Genomic DNA, 20,873 nt, shown 5'->3' with positions numbered 1-20,873 from the left:
CCCCCTTTAAGTATTGAAAGGCCACAATAAGGTCTCCCCAGAGCCTTCTCTTCTCCAGGCTGAACAACCCCGTCTCTCTCAGCCTTTCCTCATAGGAGGGGTGTTCCATCCCTCTGATTATTTTTGTGGCCCTCCTCTGGACCTGCTCCAACAGGTCCGCATCTTTCCTATGCTGAGAACTCCAGAACTCTGGATGCAGTACTCTGGGTGGGGTCTCACAAGAGCAGAGTAGAGGGGCAGAATCACTTCCCTTGACCTCCTGGCCACACTTCTTTTAATGCAGCCCAGGATACAGTTGGCTTTCTGGACTGCAGGTGCACATTACTGGCTCATGTCCAGCTTTTCATCCACCCAAGTCCTTCTCTGCAGGGCTGCTATCAATCCCTTCATCCCCCAGCTTGTATTAATACTGGAGGTTGCCCTAACCCAGGTGCAAGACCTTGCACTTGGCCTTGTCGAACCTTATAAGGTTCACATAGGCCCACTTCTCAAACTTGTCCAGATCCCTCTGAATGGCATCCTGTCCTTCAGGCATGTTAACCACACCACTTGATTTCATGTTGTCTGCAAACTTGTTGAGGGTGCTCTTGATCTCACTGCCTGTGTCACTGATGAAGATATTAAACAGTATTGGTCTCAATATGGACCCCTGAAGGACACCACTTGTTGCCAATCTCCATCTGGATATTGAGCCATTGACCACTACCCTCTGCATGTGACCATCTAACCAAATCCTCATCGACCAAACAGTCCACCCATCAAATCCATATCTCTCCAGTTTAGAGAGAAGGATGTTGTGGGAGACCATGTCAGAGGCCTTACAGAAGTCCAGATAGATGACATCCATAGCTCTTCCCTTGTCATGGCGTCGCTTGTGTTTTGTATCTCATTCTTGATAATTTCATTTGGTGCTAATTAGTTTTGTATTATGATAGAGTGAATAATTGTTCTCTAAGCATTTCCAGGTAATTGATAGTTTTGTAGACTTTGGTCAAATTGCCTTTCGTTTATCTCTCTTGGAATTTGAATAGTTTGTTTATTTGCTGCTTGTATGAAAAATGTTTCATAGTTTTCTTCGATCACCCTAATAGCTATTCTGTGTTTTTCTACTATAGCCTTTTTTTTTTTTTTTAAATGGAGGATGACAATAACACCCAGTGTTAAAGTTGTGGGAATACTTTACAGTGGCCTCATAGCATTATTTCTTATGCTGTTTAATTATTTCCTAGTAATTCCTACTGCTTAATTGAGGTTTTTTGATGGGATCTGAGGACTAAGCTTCTATTCTACAGAGCTCTTCACTGAAACCCACAGAGCCCTTTCTTGGAAGGAGTTTTCTATTCGGAGCTTATTATTCTGTCTGTTATGCTGGGATTGCTTTTCTTCATCTGTATTTTTCATACATCATCACTGAATTTCACCTGTCATTTTACTGCTCAGGTACCCAATATTGCCAAATCCGTTTACAGATCTTCATAGCTGGCTTTTGTTTCATCATTCTGTGTACCTTACTGCCATCAGCAAACTTTGTCACTTATCTTTCCTTCCTTCGTTGCAAATCGTTAATGAATAAATAGAATAGCACAAAACATCAGGGAAATTCCAGAAGAACATTTCTCTCAATTGTGAATACTGAAATATTTTTCCCTAATGTTTGGTGCTGATCTTCTAACCATAAATTAATCTATGGAAAGGCCTTTTATCCCATGACAATTTCAGATCCTTTGGCAAGGCAACTTCTCAAAAAGTCCTATTAGACTTCATCAACTAGGTTGTCTTTCCCTACAGGCTCTAAGAACCTGGATAGATTTAAGGTGTGTTTTTCATGTTGATTCCTCAGTGATGTCCAGAATATAATGTCCAGAAACCAGTGTTAGCTGAGAAAGCAGTAATAGTTGTATTAGGCACTGTAGAAACAGAGCAAGAAGATCACTCCTTTGAGGAGCTCACATTTAAGCAAATCCCACATGCTTTCTACAGTGAAATCAGAAATTATAAAAATAGTTTCTTTCTAATCTCTTATTTTAGATAATCTTAAAGTTTATGACTTCTAAACTTAGATTCACTTTGTTATTGTTACTGGTTTTATTTTCCATGCTTTTCCTGTTCAACACATCTGTGTCCGCTTTTATTTTCTCTATAAGCAACTGCATCAAGTCAATGGGTAATAGACTACTTCAAAGCAGAAATTGGCTTCATTTATTTCAAAGAAAATTCTAAAATGTATTTAGTCTGTATTTCATAAGCTGCAACAACAAAAACAATAAAATTAATTGTTCTTTCCCTCCTTTCTCATTTATGCTCCAGGCAATTTAGACAATAAAATGAAGCTAATGTGGCTGCAACTACAGTAGCATGTAGTGCAGCTCAGTGTAAGTGGGTTTGTAGAATGAAATGGTTGATGTTGAGATGGTATTTATCTGCAGTGTGGGCATTTTGGAGGCAGAGGATCTGACTTTAGAGTAGTGCTAACCTGATACTCTGAACTAAATGTCCAGTAGTGTTGGAGCACATTAGATGCACTCCTGAAGTGTATATTCTGGTTTCATTTTTTTGAAAAGGAGTTCAGTTCCTGCACTCTGAAATCACTGTGGTATGAGCCAGAACATAGTATGTAAGGAATTGCTATAGAAGTTTTCCAAAAAAACTTGGGGAATTAATTTCAGAAGCACAATCATGGTCTGATCTGAAAGGCAGCATTTACATACAGCATATCCCTCTCATTTTCACAGATTTTTCATGTAAGTATCAATTGCTGCTACTTGTCCAATAAATGCTATCTTTTGGGCTTCTGATTCTGAATATTTACATGCAGATACTGTAATTAAATTTGCTTTTCTTACCTTGTAAGAAACATGGTGCTCTGACTGTGATGTGAATAGTGACTGCTTAGTCAACTAGCTTGTTTTGTTTTATGGCGTCTGTCCAAAGTGATTTGCAATATAGGGTACAACAGTGGAGCAGACAATGCTGTCCCAGCACTGAAAGTTGGTCTCATAGTTAGCAATCTGACTAGTGGCTAGAGAGTCATCCATCAGCTCCCTCCCCTATCTCCAACTCTCTGTATGCCCTTGCATAAATCTGCAGCAGTTCTGCACAGCTCTGCCACATGTAATACACTACTGCTATTGGCATATGTAGCAAAACTGGTGTGTCCTGAAGCACTTCATATGTACAGAATGTCTGGTTATCACAATGCAACAGCTAAGGCTTCTGGAGACCTTAGATACCTGAAAACACAGTAGTAATAGCCCAGCGTGGTAGTTAGCAGATTAAAGTCATGGTCAGCAGTGCTGGCAAGTCTGTTTAGGCACTTAACTTTTATTGATTGAATGAGCAATTAGGTGCTTCAGTGCCTCAAACAGTTTGTTCCTCAATTCCCTTTCTAAGAAATGGAGATAAGAGGACTTTCACACTTCAGAAGAGTGACCTGACAGAAAATGTGTTAAGGCAGTGACGTGCTTGAATGTGACAGTGGTAAGGTCAGATGAGTTCCTTGTGCAGGTAGAAGGAAATATGTGAGACTAGAGTGGATCTTGATTAACAGCTTGCCTTAGAGGCACAATCCAAAGTCAATGACAAGACTCTTATTAACTTCAGGGAGCTTGGATTAAGCCCATTGATTTGTGCTTATTTCTGCTCTAGTTGTTGTAGTCCAAATTAATGCTGTTCTGTGATATTTTGAAATACCAGCATAAACAAAATCCACTCAAGAAGGAAGTAATAAAAATAGGAAAATCATATTACTTGAATCGTAGTACTGAACTGGTAAATGTTAACCATAGGAACATTGTCCCAGAAATTAGTCTGGTAAGAAAAAAGACCCACCTGATAAACAACGCAATTAATTTTTGGCTTCAGAAGCTGGATAGGCTACTTGGTGACAGTCGATGATCTATATATTGACGTTTTGATAATTAATGCTTTCTGTGTAGCTTCTATCATGCAATCTTCAGTTCAGAAGTCACGTCAATGATATGCTTGATGTATTTGAAAGTGTTAAATGAAAATAAGAATGTTTAATTCTCATAATCTCATAAAGATTTCTAAAGTAAATCAGAGATACAAAAGGAGACTGTGCCTTTATGCTACAATGGAAACATTACCCTATTTTACATGTGGTAACGTAACTGGTCTACAATCATTCAGGATATTAAATTTCAGGGATTTTGAAGAACCCCAAACATCGAAGTCACAGGCCAAGTTGTTATGCTACCAAGGGGTTTTCTAGAGATAGATAAAAACCTCTGGCAGTTACCCAGTAATGAAGGACATTCCCCATATAGATTATATGTTTATTTACACATTCACATACAAATAGTTCTTTAGCATCCGGTGTCTATCAAGACTGATGGTGCCCTATAATTCATAGGTAGTGAATTAAGTTATATCTAACTCTGCCAGCCTAAATGAAAGAGAGAGAAGGAAATGGAGTGTGTGATTTTTGCAGTGCCCAAACCCAGATAGGAATTTGCTCTGAGAAATGCCAGGTGTGGATCCTTTCATTTCAGGCTTGTCTAAGAACAGATCAGGTTTTGCCATTTGCGAAGCAAGTGCAGCACCACTACTTAAAAAAAAAAAAAAAAAAAAAAAAAAAAAAGCTAGTGATTCAAAGCTTTAATACCTTTCCAGGCAAATATTCTTCAGAATTTTTCATGTTTGTCATTCATGGTGCCTCATTCCCATTCCTTAGGGTTATTACTTTGTTGCTTGCTGAAATACTGGAATGATCTCTTTCTACTGCTCAAACCTATATATTCTCTCATGCAGAGACACATGAGAGGAGTGTGTCATTATTCTCTGATTCATTAGCAATGCATACCAATTAATACCACAGTTAATGGAGAGAAGTACCTACTACAACTGCAAGCTGTATATCTTCTGTCACTCCTGAACTAACACTCTTGGACAAAGCTAGAAAGCAACTTTACTATGTTGAGATTATTTTTGATACACTACCAAATCTGTAATTCACAGCACCATAGAAACTGGAGATGGAAAGAACCCAGCACATTGTCAAATGTATTCTCCTGCCAAAGCAAGATTGCTTGTTGCGGACAGCCAGGTTATAACATTTCAGGCAATGAAACTGTCATCTTCTCTGAAAATTCTGCCAGAGTCTAACAAACCTCACCATTAGAGATCATTCTATGTGTGTCTCTCTCCTCTATCTCTGTCTCTCTTTTTTTAAAAAAAATAATTTTTTGTCTGCCACTCCAGTAGATCATTCATGAAGACCCTAGCAGCCCACTGTGGCTGTCTGGTAATTTAGTAAGTTTGCACTCTGGTGTTACAAATTTCAGGTTTGATTTTTCAGATAACGTAAGCATAGCTTCCTTTAGGGCCGTTTTAACTAGTGGTAAAGTCATTCTGCCTATTTGATCATATATTATGTGTTTATATACATAGCTGAAATATACTGTTTTCCTTACTGAAAGATAGGCTATGGTTAGTTTTGACATTACATTTGAAACATTTTGAAATAGACATATTTAATAAGCTTATCTGAAGTTCATAGCTGCTTAGTTATTTTTCCATCTGACTCCTGTTCATCACTGTATTTTCATTTTGCCTTCCATATAGATTATGCTGCTGACGGATCCAGAAGTTGAGAGCAGTTTATTAATCAGTTCTGATGAAGGGGCCACCTATCAAAAATACCGTCTGAACTTCTACATCCACAGTCTGCTCTTCCACCCCAAGCAGGAAGACTGGATCTTAGCATACAGCCAAGATCAGAAGGTGAGAATTGTTGACAGGATTTTGTTTGTTTGCTTAGGAAAAACGTAGGGTTTCCCCATCTCTCTGTGTAACTGCTGCAGAGCATTCTCTGCAGTCTTTGGGGTGATACCAGGACCATCTTTGGAAATATAAACCTGGTATTTCCAAGAAAGAAACACCGAATAAGCCTCAGTGTAAAGGGCACAGTAAAGGACATGGGCACCTACTGTGTTCTTGGGGCCTAGCCCTCTATGACTGACCTGGCAGTCTGCATTTATTCATCAGTCCTTTTGGCAATATCATGTGACAGGCAATGGGCAGACAGCTAGGATCCTTCACAACAGGAATAACAACCTCTAATGAGGCATTTTGTCCTCTTATTTAACTGCTCTCCTGCTCCAGACTAGCACCAGCCCCAAGAACAGTATAAAATAGGAACTTCTTGTTCCTATATGGTTGGCATATTTTCAAGTAGCCTTCGATTTTCTAAGAGAAAAGTAGCAGTGAATCAATTTCCTTTGAAGTCCAGTTCCTTCAGTACAGGTAATCCATCAACCAATTAAATATGCTGTGAGATTTGCCTTGATTTTTTGCTGCCCAACTTGAGACAACAGAATGGGATTTGATTGTAAGAGACCTCATTGTTAGAATTTTTTTAAAATCAGACACATCAATACTCACAAGTCAGTCATCTTCCAGTGAAGGACTTTATAGAGCTCAATCTGTTTAGTTTACCAAAAAGCAGATTGAAGGGAAACTATATTGTGCATAAATATCTCCATGGGGAAAGACAAAACATATGAGTAAGCATTTTGATCTAGCAAAAAAACTTCTAACACGAGTTGATGGCTAGGAGTCAGTGGCAGATAAACTCAACCATGAATTAACTAGTCATTGGAGCAAGCTTCTCTGAGAAATGGTGGTTTCACATCCTGACATTTTCATCTTTTTGAGTAAAACAGGAAAAAGACCAAAACAATTTGCTGAGCTACCAACAGGGGTAAAAGTGAAATATCTTGGCATCTAGTGTGTAAGCCTTTATATGAAGTAATTTAGTGGTGTCTTTTTGTTTTTCATATGATGAATCTATGAGATTCTGAATCTAATCAATAATCAAAGTATTGGCTGAATTGTTCAGGTTATACATTAATATAGATACCAGCATAAAAGTTTGAATTCTATGATGCTTTCCATCTTTGTATTTTAATTAATTTTACAAACATTTCACAACTAATTTTCCTTTAGCCTAAATTAGGCTTGTTACTATTACTGTAAGCCTGAGAAAATAAAGGCATAAGGAAGCTAAAAAGTAGGCAAGGTCACAAAATGATTTTATGGGAATTTTTAGAATAGAAGTTCAGTCCTATGCTTTAAACTCAAAACCAGTATCCTTCCAGGACTGTAGCTTAATATCATTCCCAACTATGAGAAATGCATCTTGCCTGCCTAATTATTCCTGTAGAGTCAATTGCATGCAATATTTTTCACTTACCTCTCTCATAGCATTTTGTAGAGTGTACTGTGGTTATAATCTGTTCAGAGGAAGGTGCAGGTTAAATTGTTTCTGGGTGTTCCGTATGTAATTAGACAAGGTCAGAATGTTTCCTTTCCTTTGTGGATGTTGAATTCTCTGGACCGATACGAAACTGTACAGAATCTGGTCTCTACTGTCTTTTAGGACCCATTGGAATGAAAGTGACTCTGTGTTACTAACAGGAAATTTATTACATGAGGATCAATGAAACTTTCAGTGGTAAATGTGTCAAATAAAAATAGGATATAGTAGAAAATGAATTTCAGCTGTTGAGGTATTCAGCCTGCTCAGGAAATAATTCTGAATTAGATTCTAATGCACATCTAATTCATGGTAGATGGTTACCAGCAAGTATATTGTCACTATTCTATAGGAAACTCCCACTCTTCCTCTATAGAATCCTAAAAACCAATCAGGATGTAAGAACAAAGGGCCCTTTTGTGTGTTAATCTGAATTTATGGGTTGGTGTCAGAGTTGTCTGTATGGGGTATCTTGGGTGAGAGGCTGCAGGCTGTACAATAAAATTTCTTTGTGTTATGGCATTGATTAGCAAATTGGATAACTGTTGGTAATTCAGTACTGTAGTTGCAAGAGAAAAATCATGTAGCACAAGGTCTGTAGATCTGTACCAATTAACTCTAAAATAGAATTTTAAAAGTACTCTGTATGGGTATGAGTCACAGGCCTGGTTTCTATTTTAAAGCCTAATGGATACATTTTCTGACTTCAACAAGCTTTGGCCAAGAACCATAAAGGGTAACCAACAGGCAATAAGTATTAATCAGCTTGGACTAAATTAAATGTAACTCAAACTAAGGGTCAAGTTCAGCCTGTGGCTAAGTGTAAATGACTCCCATTGGTTTCATGCTTGTATATCCAAAGGCAGAATTTTCTCAGAGTAATTAAGAGGTCCTGCAGGTATTTAGGTAATTGCAATGGGAGCTGTGGGGTACTTTGGAACAAATGACGCTGCCATTTGCTATTTCGTGATCTCATGCTAAGGCCGTCTGTAAGGAAAGAGAATCCATTACTCCTTGGATTCCAGGCACTGTTTGCACACTGACTAAGAGTCACCTGAGGAAGCAAGGGAAATATATCTGCATGGTCAGTAATTTACATTTTGACAGCACTGATTTTGATGCCACTGACTGAAGAGTCTGTGAAGGTTTTGTTGATGGGGGCTGTAAGGTGTAAGTTGGATTTTGACCAGTCTAGGATTGTCGCACTCATTTATTTCTGCTGTTGACAGTCAGGAGGGAGGTGAGAATCAACTAGAAAACATGCTTGCATCCTTCTAGCAAGCCACATTATTGTTGCCATCCATTTGCATCTTGTCATTGCAGCAGGTGGGACTAGGAGAATCAGGTGGTGAATAGAGCAGAGAGACAGGAATGGTGTTGGGTCTGGACTGTTTTGGTTCTCAGAAGTTGTCCATCCATTTCAGGACTGATGAAGGCAAAGCCAACAGTTAGTGCATGCCTCTCATTGCTCAGTTGTAATGAACAGGAAATGGGTCACATACCACCATCCCTCAGTCTCTTTACAGCCCACTGAGTCTATCGCTATGATAAGTACTACAGATCTTTTTTTGTTTGGTTAAACAGGAATTTACTCAATGGTAGGGAAATCTGTCTTAACTGAAGTAATTTTATGTCCCAGTTTCTTGGGTGTTGTGTGTGGGTGAATGTGGTTAATTACTGGGGTTCTGCTGATGAGAAGTAACTCATTAAGCTTTGGTAACTCAGTTGCTTTTGTTCACATATCTCTCCGCCGTGTCTCTGCCTTGGGCAGCAGACTTGAATTACCACTGCTGACAGACCAGTCCCTTATTCAGTCATGACTTTTTCCTGCCAGTCTTGAGAAAAAAAAGAGCAGCAAACCATCTGCTGCCTGCTCTAATTGCTTCATGATTGCATTCATTGTTCTGTCTGACAGTTGTTACATGGCTGATTCTTACCACGTAATTGCAGAACTACTGCATGCTTCTTTATTTTTTGTGTAAGAGGAGTTACAAATCAGGAGGAAACTTCAGACACAGTAAAGCATTGCATGTGAGGCAAAAGCTGGTTGGAGGTCTTGTACGTGTGAGCTCTTGTGGGTTTAATCAGCTTGCTTGTAGGATGAGGGGCTGTATTTTATGGGAGTATTGCTTATGTATTACTATGTAATCTTCAAAAGTGGTTTTCTGTGTAATCAGAGAGTGGAATGTAAGAGCCTTTACTTCATGTGGAGACATCTTCTGCTATTCAGATGGTTCAGACGCACAGAGGAATGGTTAGTAATCAGCCATGAATAACAGAGCTATTTGAAGAGACGAAATACAGGTGAAATTCGGAAACACAAGTCAGATGGGTGAAATGCAGGGTCGTAATTGCCCAGATCAGGAATAAATGTGCAAAGGCACTCGAGCACTGAAAGGCAGCAACAGAGGCTGAAAAAGCAGATTTAAAATGGTCTTCTTGTTGTTGCTTCTTCTCTCTCATTCTAAATGAACTCTTGAAAAGCAAGGCACCCCAGACTAAAGGAGCTCTGTCAACATAGCACTAGCAAATGAAGGAGTTTACAAATGAAGGAGTTTACATTTCCTTTTTTTTTTCTTATTTTTTTCATTTTGGCCTTTCCCAGATATCTGATTCCATCTGTCTACCTTTATTTATTTATTGTGTGTGTCATGCTGGAGATCAATGAGTTAGGGACTGATACTTTGGCGGCATAGCTAAAGTGCTGAAGTTCAGCAAATAAGGATTCTGTTGCTTGTGGGACAATATCTTCTGTCATCAAAACACGTCATCTTTAGTTTCCTACAGTAAAAGAGATCCACTCCTCATGCATTCAAGTGGAAGAGGAAGGTGTTCTTATGTCAGTGATGACAGAGGAACCACTTAGAACAGAGATAAGGATGCATATGGCCACAGGTTGTCTGTGTGAGAGAACAGGCCAACTCTTCAAAGTACCTTCAGCCCCATCTATCCATGTGTTTGGTGTAATGCTTGTGTCTGACAGTAGAATATTTGCCATAGATTTAGCTATTATTCACTCTTCAAGATGTGATGGACTATTCTGGATGCACTTCATAATTCTAAAACCTTTCATTTCACTGCATTAAGAGTTAACTTTGAGGGTGACCCTGCTCGGAAAAGGGTCAAACCAGGGACCTCCAGATGTTCATTTCTAAATTACTGTTTCTGTTTACATCCTCTCAATTTTGGTGGTAACAGTCACTGCCTACATAGACCAGAGAAAGGGGAATAAAATCCAGATGTGCTTTATCAGAAATTGCATAATATTTTTTTTTAAAAAAAAATGCTGTTAACATCAAGCGACATAATTTTGGGGTGAGGTTTTTTCCATACTACTGACAACATTTAGAGGACTGTTCACTTGGGCTAATGTTAGCTGAGGGAGGCTAATCCTATCTAAAATTAATGGAGAGGAAAAAAGCTTCTCTAGAGTGGTAAGCATTAGCCACTTTGAATCATCCTCTGGAAAAGCCTATCTCTTTTGGCAGACTATACACAACCAGGGAGCTAGTTTGCATAAAGCTAACATTAGCCTACGTGAGTAACTCGCCCTTTCCCTGTGGCACTACTCCTGCAACAGTCTACTCTGTGTTAATATTTGGGGCACCACTAATCAACCAAGCCAGTTTTCCAGCAGACTTTGACGCATATTGTTGAAGATGAAAAGTAATAAGGAATTTGCACGTTTAAAGTTGTTTGTCCCAGCCTTTGCAATGTTGCACTTTCTGCACGGGGTTACCAGCACTTGTGCTGGGGATGGAAAGGGCCTTCCACACAAAGGCCTTGTGAACGCTAGTTCCTATTTTTAAGATTTTTCCATGTGGTTATGTTTCTAAGGCAGTTCCTCAGCATTGTCTCAGTAGGAAGAAGAATGGCATCAGAGTGTATTTTTTTTAAGTGTACAAAAGCCAGTGTACAAACTATGTCATAAAATACGCTTTCCTAGAGTACCCATCAGTCTTTTACACACCTCACTAAGCACGATGTGATGGAGTAAGAATTTAAAATAAAGAATGGAATTAAAAGTGTGAAGAATCTCTAACATTCTTTCCTCCTCTATTAAATAATAAAAAAAGAAAAAAAATCAGCTAGCAGAGCCCAGTGGCAGCCTGGCAATCCAGAGAGGAAGATGCATTTCTGGGCCAGGAGTGTGATCAGTGATATAGAAGGAAAGACTCAAGCACTAATCAGTGTGCTCTTTACAACTGACTCACTCATCTTTAGGCAAATCAATATGTCCTTGCTGATTCATCTCTATAAACATCAGCACTCTGTACCCCTAGAGAACTTGTTCTTTTGCTGTTTTGAGATCCTTGGATGCATACTTATAGCTATGGGTAGATCTGTTGCTTCTCTGCAAGATTTTTTGTGCTCTGCATAACTCCAGTTTTCTTACTTCCATGGAAAAAAAGACTTTTTTCCTTTCCATCAGAGTTGGACAGTTCACTGGATTAGGAATAAAGAAGTATACTCCATATCACTAGTTCTGCCATTGATCTCTGTGGTATTGAGCAACTCCCTTCACTTATCTGTATATGACTCATCTCTCCCTTTGCCTCCCTTTGTTTTGACTGTACTCTCTAACATGTCTTCAGTCTATTATTATGCAAAGTGCCTATCAACTAAATTCATTTGCAGCCATAGATTTTAACATAATGCAAATGATAAACAATAATAATTTATTTTAAAATTTAAAGCTCTGCATTTGTCATGAAAACTCTGACACTTTGCTGTAATAAGCATTTTCTGTTCTCATGTAATATGATAGAGTTTTTAAACAAAGATTTAATGCAGTTGTTTAAACAGTTATGAACCTACCTAGTAAATTTATAATACAACAGAAAGTGAAGGATACCCTGTTACCTGTTACAGAGATAGTATATTTTAACAAAGAATGGAATTAACCTTGAGGACCACATACTGAGTGGAGTGGTAAATCCATCATCCCTTGGACTTGAGATTGGATGTCTTTCCAAATGATACAATCTAGTTCAGCTATCAGTTGTTGGCCTGAATAATTCTCTCTACTGCTTGAGTTAGTGGTAAAGATTCTGCAGCATCTGTTAGGAGGAGAACAAACTGATGATACTAGTGATTCCTTCTGGCTTTAAAATATATGTGCCAGGCAGATTCCTTTAAATATCTGATGGTAAAAATGTGTTCCTGACACTTTTTTTAGCCTATGAGTTGAATGCACTGGAGACATCATGCTAATACAGTTGCTTGCAAGCTGCCACAAAACCAGAACACCAGTTGATGTGGCTCACATCTGAGAATATGTGAGGAGTTATTGGAAGATAGGAAGGAAGCTGAGGGTCATCTCCAGGATGCTTTGATCTGATTAACATACACAAAAGAAATTGCTGTGTTACGACCATACTGAACAAGTCTACGTGACAGTAGTGTGTGGTTCATCAGGAAAAGCAGCCACAGAGCTGCAGACCTCACTGGTGTTTGAATGGGCTATGAAGCAGGTGTCTGAAAGCTTTATCACTCCGATGTGTTTCCATCAGCATTCATTAAACCCCAAACTTAAATGTTGAAACTTAAAATGTTCAAAGTCTATGCAGTATCCTATGAACTTTATTGCTTCAAGGATAATTAAGCATATTAATACTAGAACTTACAATTAGATCAGAGATCAGCGAAGTGAATGAGTATCAGCCCTGCACCCCCTTTCTGTGTTCTTGATCATGAGTCTTATACTCTATTCTAGGAGGGAAGTACCAGGCACAATTTCAGATTCTTAGTTTAAACAAAACATACCGCTGTATTAAATTCAGTTTTGGAAGAGAAAAGCCTGGTCCATGCCTCTTCTAAATGAAGAATAGTGTGATTCAGGGAACAGCAGCATACCTCCCAGCCTTTGACTGCTCTGAAAAAGAAATGCCCTGTGCAGCAATTTCTTTAAAAAAAATAGTGTACTTTGATACCCAAGTAAGCTGCACTGGATGCATGTCAGGAACATGTGTGCATCCAAGTCCCTGTTCATTCTTACTGTTTGAGATGTCTGTAGCACCACGGTGGAAACTTCTTTCCCACTGTGATAACTTTTCATCCGGCAAGTAAATCTAAGGTCATAAGGGTCTGAAAGATCATAAAGGAATACTGTATATACCTAGATAAACATGTTCAATCTTAAATCCTTACCTGATGCAGTAACCCCATCCTTTTCTGCAGACTGCATAGAAAGCAAAAGAAATGCAAGAGAGACTTCAAGTAGTACATCACCAAATTGAAGCAATCCATGTGATGTCTCCTATTTGTCTTTGCTTTCTTGAAGGATTTACAGTAGTTTTAAATATAGTCTTTCACATTTGAATAATATTTGAATAATGCCCCTATGAACAATGAGAATAATGACTGAAACTTTGTAGAAGGCTAGAATTTCTTCAAATACACCTGTGGTGGTCATAAAGTACAATTTATCAGCAATAAACTTATTCAGTATAAATGAATGGGGATAAGAAGAAGGACTTGCCTGCATTTATTTCAAGTTACACTGTTGCATCTTCACAAAGAGTTGTCTTTATCCAGTTTGACTATCTTATGTTTATAGTTAAAGCTAAACTGTGCTTTTGGAATGTTGTATTTGGTAATAAACAGATTTCCCCAAGTCGAGCCTGGTTTTGCCTGTGATGGTAATTGGTGAGTGATCTCTCTCTGTCCTTATCTCAATCCACGAGCCTTGTTATGTTTTTTCTCCCCTGTCCAGCTGAGGATTGATGGAGTGGCTTTGGTGGGCACCTGGTGTCCACCACAATAAAGTTTCTTTCAAAGTCAGACATTAAATGAGGAATTGTTTGTCTGTCTTCTTGGAAGATATATAGATTACTGATATATAGATTATTGTGAGTGTAGGTTTTTGGTATGGTGAGCTTGATAAGCACACAGGTAGCAGAGTTATCCACTGGCTCTGGGGAGCACAGAGCTTGTTGAAACTGGAGCGGAATGGGGACTACTCTCTTTAAGACAAGTTTGCATTTACTAGCAGCATCTGGTTGATGCCATGTGTTCTTACCTGTCAGGCTCAACAGCCAAATAAACAATTCAACTGCCTCATAAGAGACAGATTTTTGGCTGGGAAATTCTCAGGGAAAATCCAGTGTTTTTAGGGGGAATGTACAGTACAACTTTATTCAAGTGCATGTCCAAGTGCAATACTTTATGAAACTCTTAACAGCTCATTTTGTTTGTCCTAAAGATGTGAGTTTATGTCAAGATCTCAACTTCGTAATTCAGTCAAACCCAAATAGATAAGCAGGGTCCTGTAGGTCATAATCTCATACCATCTGTGATTACATCAGAATGAATCAAATTTGTCTGATGTGTCGAGAACATTAGGCCCTCAAAGCTCATATTTTAGCTACTTGTTTTGGAGTTTTTAAAATGCATATAGACTAATAAAAAAAAAAAAAAAACAACACCAAAAAACAAGCCAAATAACACTACTGGTGAATTAAAGAGAGATGAATCCTCAGTTAGTGTCATTTGTTTTACCTCAATAAAAGTGAGTGAAGGTCTGCTGATTTATAGCACTTGTGACTCCCACACAGTCCTTTTAGGAGAGGTCTTGTAAGGATGAGTCTTTATATTACACATTAAAGTTTCTCTATAGTTTTTCAGTGGAGATATGCAACCTTCATTTGTAAAATGGTGAGAAGATTGTGTTCTTTACAGTAAGTATTTTTTTATTAGAGATATTGCTCACTAAGATGTGTCTATTGGAAGAACTATTGAAGGAGTTGATTGCCTTCTGAATCCTTTTTTTCACAGTCCAGTTATATAAGCTATGTATAAGATATATATATATGTTTTTTATATATATAACATACAAGTTAATACCAGCTTTGTTGATATTAATGCTGGTGTTCAAATGTGATAGAGACTTATAAAACATAAGACTGATGAAAAATGGGAAGAATGGAATCAGTGGTATTTAAATATTTTCTGAGTCCTGTAAATTATTGAAAGCTGGTTTTGAAGCCAGTGTAATGTGGAAATCTTATGGCAGAACCATTGTTGTGTCTTATCTAATATTTCCAACAGTAGTTACATTGTTCCAGAGGAAAGTACAAAACTCCTGGATTGCTGTGCTGCTTTGTGGGTGAAAACCAAAAGTATTAGAAATAGTATGGGAAAATAATCGGATTTCCACCATTCTGAATAGTAGAACCTTTTACTGAAGTATCTATTATGGGGAAAAACTTGGCCTTACACTCATCTGCACTTATAATTTCCTTGTATCTATAATAGCTACTGAGAGCCCCAGCAATCTTTATGTTGTGTAAAAACATGCTACAACAGATGATTTCTACTCTAAAGAGCTTAGAAATCTGAGTGAAGGGAAGGTGTGTAGGAGGTACAATACATGAACAAACCAGGGAAGATTAAAATAGATCTAGTCAAATGGTGAAAGGGGCCAGAGCTCTTTTACAGCTGTGAACTAGCACACAGGTAGATTATAAAACTATACAAGTGTTCATTCTGTGCAATACAGGGCTGAAGGGCAAAGAAAGATGCATAGCAGAATGGATCTAGAACCATCCAAAAAATAGACGTTTTTTATGAAGTTAATATCTTGAGAGCTTTCTGCTTTGGACAGATTTTCCAGAGCTGAAGTAAAGAAAAACGTAGAGAATGTAGTGAAGAAAAATGCTTTTTTTTCGTCTTCCTTAGTATGCGCTTTCCCTTCTAGAACTGATGTTCCAGTCTAGATCAGTGAAGTCAAATAAAATTCAAGTTGTTCTTCATGGAACATTTTGGAAAAACATCATTTTTTCTCCCTACATTTTCTGGAATTCAGTTATTTTTTTGTATTGCAAACTGTCAAACTAAAGTAAATAAATCAATCAGGTTTGACTAATTTCTGTTACATATTTTACTTTCACTAAGAATTTATACACACAGCTTCTTCCTCTTCATGAAATGCTTTTTTTTAACTACAAACATTACTAAAATATTTTTTCTTCTGCAGTTTCATTAGATTATAGGAAAGTTATCCTTACTTTACAAACAATATTTTACAAAAAAAAATCTATATGTTTAAGAATGTTTTGACTGTCTTAAATTGAAAATGTTATCAATTAATATAGGCCAAAATGCAAAAAAATTCCTCAAGTCTAAAATTAGTGCTGGAAAGATTGGGAAGTTAGAAGGGAGAGATAAGATTACATGGCAACTGTGTCCTGCTGTTACCCAGATATCCCAAAGCATTTTGAGATGAAGCTTATGCTATCACTGTGAAATACATGAGCAACTCTTGTGCTTCTCACACAGGTTGGGAAACAAATAACAGACAGGCTGAGTAGCATACAGATATTGTTTGCTGTAGATAAGGAAAAAAGTTCAGTTTTCAGATGTCAGCTTTCCCTACTCCAGAAGATAGTGGTGTCATGTTGTGAAAAGGCTCTTTATATAGCTGAGGGATTGTCTTGCAGTTCAGAGGGTTTATTTGAATCCCTGCTCAGCCCCAGAAGGTATTTGTAACCTTGGGACAGCTTTTCCTTTTCCCTTGCATTGCTGTTTTCCTATCTAAAAGAGGTAGGTGGTAGGTTTCTACTTGACAGAATATTAGGATTTAAAAAGCAAAACAAAGCAAAACAAGACTGTTAATGATTGTTAAGTACTCGGGTATTACACAGAAAAATAAATATACAAGAGAGGAGGAAGCAAGAAGAGACTTCTTCCTGGATGAACAAGGGTCAAATCTGAGAGATCAATACAAGATTTGTACTTCATAACAGTTTTGTCTCAGTGAAAACAGAAATGTCAGATCACTACTTGGCCCTCAGATGAAAACATACATTGAAATTGTAATAGGTTCCTTTTCTATTTGTGGTTGAAAAAGAAGTGTAACAAAGAACATTATCTAATTTCAGTCTAATAATGAAAATTGTCATCAGACAGCAGTGCTTGCCAAAGAAAATAAAATGTCATCTCTGAAGGGACTGCATGCATGAGTCTGTCACAAGAAGTCCCAGGAGAGAGAGGGCTTTTATAACAACAAAATATGATGCTCGGTTTAAAAAAATATCCATCCAAGTACTATAATTGCTAAATGGTGAAAAATAATCTTATCTGTATCATAACTGATACTTGACAAAAACCTGCCTCTAAATTTTATTTTTTTTTTCCAGATACAACTAAATAAACTCAGTCTAAAATGAATGATACTTAGAATATCTGAAAAAATCCTCACTACAAAGGTGGTTGGGTTTTTTTCCTTTTTTTTGGGGGGAGGGGTGGAATTTCTTATTTGCTAAAGATACATTAGTGCTGTTTGTGCTGCTGTGAGTCAGTAAAGGCTGAGATTGGTGCTGAAATAATGGCAAAGGAGAAAAAACCTTCTAAAGCCTGGTTATAAAAGTGTCTCACCAAAGGCAATGAGAGCTTTGGGCATGGGTTCCCAGGGAGCTGATATATCCTGCTGAGAGCTGTTGCCTTTTCTCACACACTGTCTTCTCAGTGGTGCTGCTCACTGGGCACTGGCTTCTAATTTGAGAGGCCAATCCTGACAGTGGAATTGCTATATCAATTTTCTCCCTTTGAAACAGACTCTTGCATTTCTCCACTTTTTGCCTGAATCACATGTCTCATTCAGGGCACACACCAAGAGAAAGCAGGGCTCCCTGGGTGCTGTGCAGCATCACAGCTTCTGTTCTGCTGGGGGAGTTGTCGGATGCAGCAGGTGAACAGCCGCGCTGAGGAGTTGTGCTGAAAGAGCCAGAGGGAAGCTGTGGCGCTGGGGCTGTTCAACCACCTGGCACTGCAGCTGTGGAAGAGGATGCTACAGAAGCACAGAGAAAGTTTTGCAGGCTGTAATTAATTCATTCTGGATGCTATCACCAGCAAATTCAGAGGGGGAGAATAACCTGCTGAAAGTTGTGCTCAGGGAAACTAGAGAGGGAGTAGAGTGAGAGATATGAAAGGGGGAAGACAAGATTTACTGTGATGATTTCAGCCATGTGAACATCCATGTCCCTGGAAAGCTTACATCCTATATATCCTTGGTCAGGAAACACAGAGGTGTTTGCTGAGTTGTTTGGTTTGCTCCCTGTTCTTAATTAAAGGATGATCTAAACTTTATTAAAACTTAAGTTACTGTATGTCAAACACATATTATTTGGCATGGAAGAAACTACTTTGCCATGATGGGGAAAACATATTGGAGAGATAGATTGACAGTAGCTTATCATTACTATGTTTTTATTTTTGATGCAATTATAAAAGCAGGTCTAGAAATGGATTTTGAATGTGAAGGGGGGAAAATTCTTCTTGTAATAGTAAAATTCTTGATTAGGTGACCTCAAAGCATTTTACAAAAAGTCATTGTTAAATGTTCCAAAATATTTTCTTTACTTTTCAAAAATGAAAGTTTTCCTTAGTTATAGTTAGGTCTCCTAAAGATTAAAAAAAAAAGGTATCTAGAATCTTCTACTTAAGGAAAAATAACAGACTTACCATTGAAGTTTGAAAAGTGAATACATTTCTATCCACAAAGCTAAACTGTTTTTCTTTTCTTGCACTCGTTTTCTTCTATCCCCTCTGCCTTCTTCCCTCTTTCTTCTTTGACAGTCTTCAAGGGAAAGGGAGAGGAGAAAAAGAGGTGAATTTTTAGCTTTCACATTTTAAAGTAGATTTCAACATATGCCAGTCTGCTGTTTACCAAAAAGCTATTGTAATTAATTTCTCCATGTCATTCCAAGGCTTTACAGTAGGGGAGCTGAGGGATATAGGGGTTTGCATTGGGAACATAATGCAGAATAAGAAGGAGGTCTCAAGGTTTCTTACATGCCAGTCTCATAATTCTTAAAATATATTCAAATAATCTTTCTGATCAACCTGAAGCTTTAAAATCAGCTTCTTTCCTTCTCAGTCATTCTCATAGGCATCCATCTTTCTCTTCTGTGCCAATCCACAGCCACTGCTTGTTACAAAAAAAAAAAAAATTTGTCAAGCTTTGCACATAAAAGATTCAGATTGCTTGAATTTTGTGCAAGATCCCTAAAGTGGTGACGTGAAAAGGCAGATCACAGTTCAGAAAAGGGACCCAACATCTTCCTTGCCAGAAAAGGGGACTGAGCAAGTCTATCAAGCAAGGGAAGAAGGAGAAATAGGATGAATCTGCAAGAAATGCATAGGGCTGACTGCCTCTCAGTGCTTCCATATCATAAATTTGAAGTTAAATAAAGCAAAAGAAAACAGAGCCCAAGTGATCCTTCTCTCCACTATCCTTTTGAGAATTACCTGATGGCAGCATTTACGGACAGCAGCTGTTTATAGGTGCTCTATACCAGTAACATTTGTATATCATTCCACAAAGACATGTCGAAGTATTTATAATACCTGTAATATGCCTTTTTGCTGACCTTTCTCAGTCCGGTTTGGTATTTATCATGGAAAGATTTTCTGAAATGATTGATGTATTTGGATATTGTTTGTGTAACCGGACTAGGAGAAGGTGTCACGTTGTTTGCAGGAGGACAGGAGCAAAGGGAGAATCGTGGGTTTCTATGGTACAAGTAATGTGCTATTTAAACTTATTCCTGCATGAGGAGTATGGACATGTTAGAGCATTTTTTTCATGCCAGATTGAACAAGCTCTCTAGGTATGGCTACTGATAACTGGAAATAGAATGATCTTCTAACATAATATCAAGGAAGGCAACTGTATATATATGTTGTCAGAGCTAGGCTAGGATATCAAACTGCTGTGTTATGCTGTACATTTGGTGTCCACCACAAGTTTAAAAAGGAATAGGTGACCTTCTTACACTGCACAATTTTATTACCTGGAAGTGCCACAAAGAGCTAGATGATGAGTTTTCAGTCATGGCAGGTAGATGGGTGTACTCATACAGTAATCCCTCAGGTAATCCAGTTGTGTCCCATGTCACACATCTCAGTATTGCCTCTGCCACTAAAAGGCACCGCAGACACTTTTCAGCTGCCCCAGGTGTGTCCTTCTGAGACTGGAGGAAGTAAAAGTCCAAGTCACTATCTCAGAAGTGATACAGGCTTCTTCAGATTAATTTCTCTATTATCTTTGTGTTTTAATGTGATTCGTGACTGTTTGTTTTTGTCCCCAGTTGTTCAGTTCAGTGGAGTTTGGCAGAAGATGGCTGCTTCTTCACGAGGGAGTTGCACCAAACAGGTTCTACTGGTAAGAGCAAAAGCAACTTCCTTGTTTCCTAGAGACAGCTTCCTATTACGCAGAGATGTTGAAAAAGGGGCTTGAAGGCAATGTGATGGAATGCAATCTGCACTGCTGATTTGTTGAGATTAATTTAGAACTGGTATGAAAGGGACATTATGCCTCCTGTTATGTGTTTATACAGCACTTGAAAATGGGGCCTTTGATCTAAGGATGATGCACAACTGAAATATACTGAATAGGCTGAAGAAAGCATTGATTTGGGAGGGGAGAGTCCTGCAATTTCCTGTGAACATTTTGAGTTGGAATGTAACTCTGTTCTGCATAAGCTTGTTTGCTTTTGCACTAAATTCAAAGAAGATATTAATCTTGTCCTGCTACCAGTGAGGACCAAAGACTGAAGTCTTAGAGTCTTTGAGGATACTAGCATTTCTGCCACGG

General features: G+C 38.2%; 1 protein-coding gene across 1 annotated transcript in view; it reads left to right on the top strand.

The window, feature by feature from the left end:
* The window catches only part of LOC141926073 (VPS10 domain-containing receptor SorCS1-like), a 297,323-nt gene that overhangs the window by 174,160 nt on the left and 102,290 nt on the right, over nucleotides 1-20,873 (top strand). The window contains exons 4-5 of the mRNA XM_074831226.1: nucleotides 5,584-5,742; nucleotides 20,368-20,441. Of these exons, the coding sequence (XP_074687327.1) occupies nucleotides 5,584-5,742; nucleotides 20,368-20,441 (233 nt within the window). The remainder of the gene's footprint in view (nucleotides 1-5,583; nucleotides 5,743-20,367; nucleotides 20,442-20,873) is intronic.

The sequence above is a fragment of the Strix aluco genome, chromosome 7 (genome assembly GCF_031877795.1).
Source record: "Strix aluco isolate bStrAlu1 chromosome 7, bStrAlu1.hap1, whole genome shotgun sequence".
In the NCBI taxonomy this organism is placed as follows: domain Eukaryota; kingdom Metazoa; phylum Chordata; class Aves; order Strigiformes; family Strigidae; genus Strix; species Strix aluco.
This window is presented reverse-complemented; position numbering and strand designations above follow the sequence as displayed.